At 36.0% G+C, this 5,197-nt stretch overlaps 1 protein-coding gene across 1 annotated transcript; it reads left to right on the forward strand.

Annotated features, from left to right (window-relative positions):
• The first annotated feature begins 915 nt into the window (after positions 1 to 915).
• Positions 916 to 2,489, forward strand: LOC110803882 (uncharacterized). Its single transcript, XM_022009423.2, has 2 exons — positions 916 to 1,839; positions 1,956 to 2,489. Exons 1-2 carry the CDS (start codon positions 916 to 918, stop codon positions 2,487 to 2,489), a joined length of 1,458 nt encoding a protein of 485 aa, XP_021865115.2.
• The last annotated feature ends 2,708 nt before the right edge of the window (positions 2,490 to 5,197 follow it).

Raw genomic sequence — 5,197 nt, forward strand, 5'->3', positions numbered from 1 at the left:
AATTATAATTAATATTTTGAATTTCAAATAATTTAGAATTTGTTTTGATTTTCATAATTAATTGATAATTTAATTAGGATCCTATGATTAAAAACCACCATAAAATTTGTTAAAATTGAAATATTTTAAAATTTATGACCTAGATTTTAATCCCTAAGAAAATATGTAATCGGAAATTAATTTGAATAATAAATTTTTGATTTTTCGCCTAAAATTAGTGAAAGTAATATTAATTATTAATTTTTTTAGTGGTTGCAAGTGGGAGATTCCAACTCAAAGTTCTTTTTCAGTGCAATGAAGGAGAGATTATCTAAGAACAGTATTGATGTTTTATATGATGATACAGAGAAGAAGCTAAGCACTACTCAAGAAATTTAGGAGGAAGTTAGCTCTTTCTACAAGAAACTGATTGGTACTACAACTAGTTCTTTGACTGGTGTGGATGTTGGGGTAGTTAGGAAAGGAAAACAGCTATCTGCTGCTGATGCAGAAATGCTGGTGGAACCTATCTCAGATGCAGACATTGATGCAACTATCAAAGGGATTGATACTAGTAAAGCTCCTGGGATTGATGGGTTCAATAGCTTGTTTTTCCTTAAAGCTTGGGGGATTGTAAAAGCAGATGTCTATGAGGCAGTGAAGGAGTTCTTCAGAACTGGAGTTATGCTGAACAAGTGAACAATACTTCAGTTACTCTTGTTCCTAAGATTCAGAATGCTTCCTGTGTGAAGGATTTTAGGCCAATAGCCTGTTGTTCAGTTGTTTACAAAATTATCTCCAAAATTCTTACTTCTAGAATGCAAAGTGTCATTGGGAAAGTTGTGAGTTGTGCTCAATCTGGTTTTATTCCTGGTAGAGCTATTTCTGATAACATTTTGCTGGCTCGTGAACTGGTGAAGTGCTTCTCCTAGGTGCATGATCAAGGTGGACCTGAAAAAAGCTTATGGCTCCTCGGAATGGCCTTTCTTGAAGACTATGCTGTCTGAGTTGGGTTTTCCTGCAAAGTTTGTGAATTGGGTGATGCAATGCCTTTACTCTGTCTCATATTCTATACTTATTAATGGTTGTCCCACAAAACCAATTCCTGCAAAGAAGGGTTTAAGGAAAGGTGACCTAATCTCACCTTACTTGTTTGCTTTGGGTATGGAGTATCTTTCAAGGTGTCTAGCTTCCCTTGCTGATAACCCAGAGTTCTCTTATCATCCTAGATGCAAAAAACTTGATCTTAGTCATATGATGTTTGCTGATGATTCGATGATGTTCTCCAGAGCTGATGAGAGTGTTGTGAAGGCTCTATTTGCTGCTTTCACTAAGTTTTCTTTGGCTTCTGGCTTGGAGGCTAACTTGCACAAAAGTGAGGTTTATTTGGCTGGAGTTCCTAACCATATTGCTTGCATTACTGTTAACTCAATTGGGGTTCCTCAGGGGTCTTTTCCTTTCAGATACCTTGGTGTCCCACTTACAACTAGGAAGTTGTCTTTTACAGACTGTAAACCTCTTATTGATAGAACTGTTGCTAGAATCAAGAGTTGGACTTCTAAATTTCTATCTTATGCAGGCAGACTTCAATTAGTTAAATCTGTCTCATTTTGTATTCAGCTTTACTGGAGCCAGATATTTGTTATGCCTAAAAAAGTGATGAAAGAAATTCAAAGAATTTGTAGATGTTTCATGTGGTCTGGTACTGATGAAGGATCTAGGAAAGCAGCAGTCTCTTGGGAGCAGTTATGTCTTCCTAAGAGTTGTGGAGGGTGGAATCTTAAAGACTTAACTGTGTGGAACAAAGCTGCAGTGTTGAAGCATTGTTGGGCCTTGTCTTTGAAACATGATAGGCTATGGGTGAGATGGGTGCATGCTTATTACATTAACATAGAGACTTCTGGAGTATGCCTATTCCTAATGGGTTAATTTGGTCTCTAAGGAAGATCTGGCATAATAGAGAAGTCTTTTTGCAGGCTAATGGAGTTGATCAGTTTGTGCATACTGGAAAATTTAGAATTCAGAAAATGTATAAGTTTCTTCATCCAGTTGGAGATCAGGTCGGGTGGAAGAGATTGATCTGCAATAGTCATGCTAGTCCAAAGAGCACCTTCATTGCTTGGTTAGTAGTGCAGAACAGACTTGCTACAAAAGACAGATTGATAAGCTGGCAGCTGAATATAGATGGTACTTGTGGCCTGTGTCAATTGGAAAATGAAAGCTTGGCTCATTTGTTCTTCTCTTGTTCTTATTCTAAGGATATTTGGAGACAGGTTCTGATTCAGTTAGGAGTGAGTAGGGGTGTGTTTCCTTGGAAGGAAGAAGTCCAGATTGCAATAAAGAGAAGCAGAAGTAAAAAGAAGAAGGCTTGCAAGTATAGTATAGCTTTCATTGAGTCAGTATATTGCATTTGGTTACAACAAAATTCTAAGGTGTTTAGAGATCATGTTGATCCAGTTAAAGCCGTTGTTAACAACATTATGTTTAATGTTGAGTATAGATGTCAGTAATAGCTGTTGTAAGCCTTAGCTAGTGTGTGTTTCTAGGCTTGTTGTTGCTTTGGTGGTTTGGTGGACTGTTGGTGTTTTCAGAGTTTGTTAACATTCTGATTACTTGGTAAATAAAATTTAACATTATTTGCCAAAAAAAATATTATTAATTTTTTCGTTAAATTTAAATATAAAAGTTTTTATTTTTATAAATCGTTCACAAACTTGCGCACAAAGCAATGGAAGATAAGTGTTACCCTTAAGGGATGTTGCTTTGTACGGGCATGTGACGACGAGCAAGGGAGCTCGTCGCCCATGCGGTACAAGGCAACGAGCAATGCATGAGCCACGCACGCGGGGACAACCCATGTGCAGTGTGTGCTGTGCGAGTGATCGAGCAAGGCGAATGGGCAACGCTGCCAGCCCGCATTGTGCCCAGCAGCGATGGCGACGAGGCATCAATGGATGCCCTCGTGCCATGCGCGCAAAGCAAGCAAGCATGCAGCAGCAAGCCAGCGATTGCGTCGAGCATGCAGCAGCAAGCCAGCGAGGACTTGGCTGTGCGATGGCCTCGGCCATGTGTGTGGTCAGCCATTGGGTTGTTGCAAGCCTTGGCGAGGCATGGGCCTTGCGCCCATGTGCCTTGCCTTGGCTGATTAACTTGTTTCGTTTTGTTTTTTAATTTTCGGTTGAAAACGATTTTAATTAAATTTAATTTCGTAACTTAATTTTTCTCGGAATTTAATTTTGATTAATTTAATTATTATAATGTGTTTTATACTAATTATTTTAATAAAATTAAAACCTTGGTAAAATTATAATTAATTATTTTTAATCAACTGAAAATAATAAAGGGATATAAAATTGTTTTTATGTGAGCTTTAAAGTTTAATTAAATTTGTAAGTTTCCGGTTGGATTAGGAAATATAATTTTATGTTTAAAATTTGTAAAGCATGTAAATTCTTGTTTTAGTGGGAGTTTTTAGTCATTAAACTCTTGACTAGGTCTTTGTTCCTTTAAGTTTAAAACAATTCGATTAGAACTAATAAGGTTGAATAATTTGTAGATTGTTGGAACCTTTGATTAGTTGCTGCAAATGTTTATGTGATGCATGATTTTTCTACTAACTTGCTATGTGGGCCATTCATTGATAAATGAATGGATGAATGATATATTGATAAATGTATTGTTTTGCAGGTTGTGGGAAGTGACTAGTATGGCCCAAATAGGGTAGTAAATATGGTCTGCGTACCATTAATTTGAATGTAAAATTGGTCTAATGCACCAAAGTTTTATTTGAATATGGCCTGCGTACCATCAAATAGTTGTAATTAGTTTTAATTATAGCATATCCTATTTGAAGAAAATGGCGCCTCCCATGGTGAAATTCAAGACGGAGTTTCCAATCCGTTTTCAAGACGGAGTTTCCAATCCATTTTCAAGACGGAGTTTGAAGTTGAAGCTTCAAGATGAAGTCGGGCCATACTAGATCACATTTAAATTTTATGCATGCTTTAAGTTATTTATTGCTCTAAATATGTCTTGATATTATGCATGAGATTGTGGCTTGATTATGTTGCATGATTAAGGATTTTAGTTCACTTAAAATCTAACCAACATAGTAAGAGCCCTAAGTTCTAAACTTTAAAATTGAGTTTAAAGGTGTCATTCCAAAATAACTCTTACTTGGATAACCAATCTAGTAATAGTTTTCCGCCATAGCGAGGTGTTACTTATTGATTCTAAAGGAGTAAGGTACATAATGTTGTGAGTACATTTGTCGATCAATTAGTGATAGTTTTCCGTCATAGCGAGGTGTCACTTCTGATCGTAGTACACAATTGGTTGTGAGTACAAGTTGATTTTGGTTGAACTCAACGATATAAGTAAGGAGTCCTTTTATGTCGTGGAAAACGGGATAGGTTTACCTAATAAGTTCTTAGACGTACCTATCAACCAAGACTAGTTTCTAGACTATTAGAAAAGGATTTTCTTACCTAAAATATTTTAGAATTGAGTCAAAATACATAATGTGCTTAATTCTTCAATGATTTGAGTGTCTTGTATTCATTTTATTCACACCTGCCGGAACTAAATATTTCGAATAAAATGCCAATGACTTGTTTAAATTGCATGGTTGCTTTAATTTTCAAGTTATTGCTCATGATAAATGTTTAGACTTTGCATGCTTCAATGTATGTTTTAATTATTGTTTATAATTAAATATCTTGCACTACAGTAAATCCTTTTAGAAAGGTAACAGTAAATTTGTAACACCCCGACAATTCTCTCTTTTCTAAAATAATCTTTTAATATAAAACGTAGAGAATTATCAAGGCATTATCGCCCGTGTGAAAACGTTACGGCTTATTCAGAATTTTGCAGCGGAAAACATAAAACTAACTTTAGGTTTATAAATAATCGATTACAGGTTTAGTCCCAAAAATCAACCAACGAAAATAAGGAAATATAAATAGTATGACAAGTTTAAAGTCCAGTTAAGCAAACCCAAGTCAACTTAGCAAATCAAAACTAAATACAAGCTCTCTATTCCCGATCCCAATGATGCAACATCTTCAAACCTGCAGATGGACAATGCTTATTGATCCTTAGAGACTGCTCACCAAAGATTGGGTCATCACAGGATCAATAAGGCATAGCCATGATCAACATGCACAAGCAAAAGCACGTAATCAGCAAAGCTGAGTACTACATACTAAATCAATAA

This window comes from Spinacia oleracea, chromosome 1 (assembly GCF_020520425.1).
Source record: "Spinacia oleracea cultivar Varoflay chromosome 1, BTI_SOV_V1, whole genome shotgun sequence".
Lineage (NCBI taxonomy): Eukaryota > Viridiplantae > Streptophyta > Magnoliopsida > Caryophyllales > Amaranthaceae > Spinacia > Spinacia oleracea.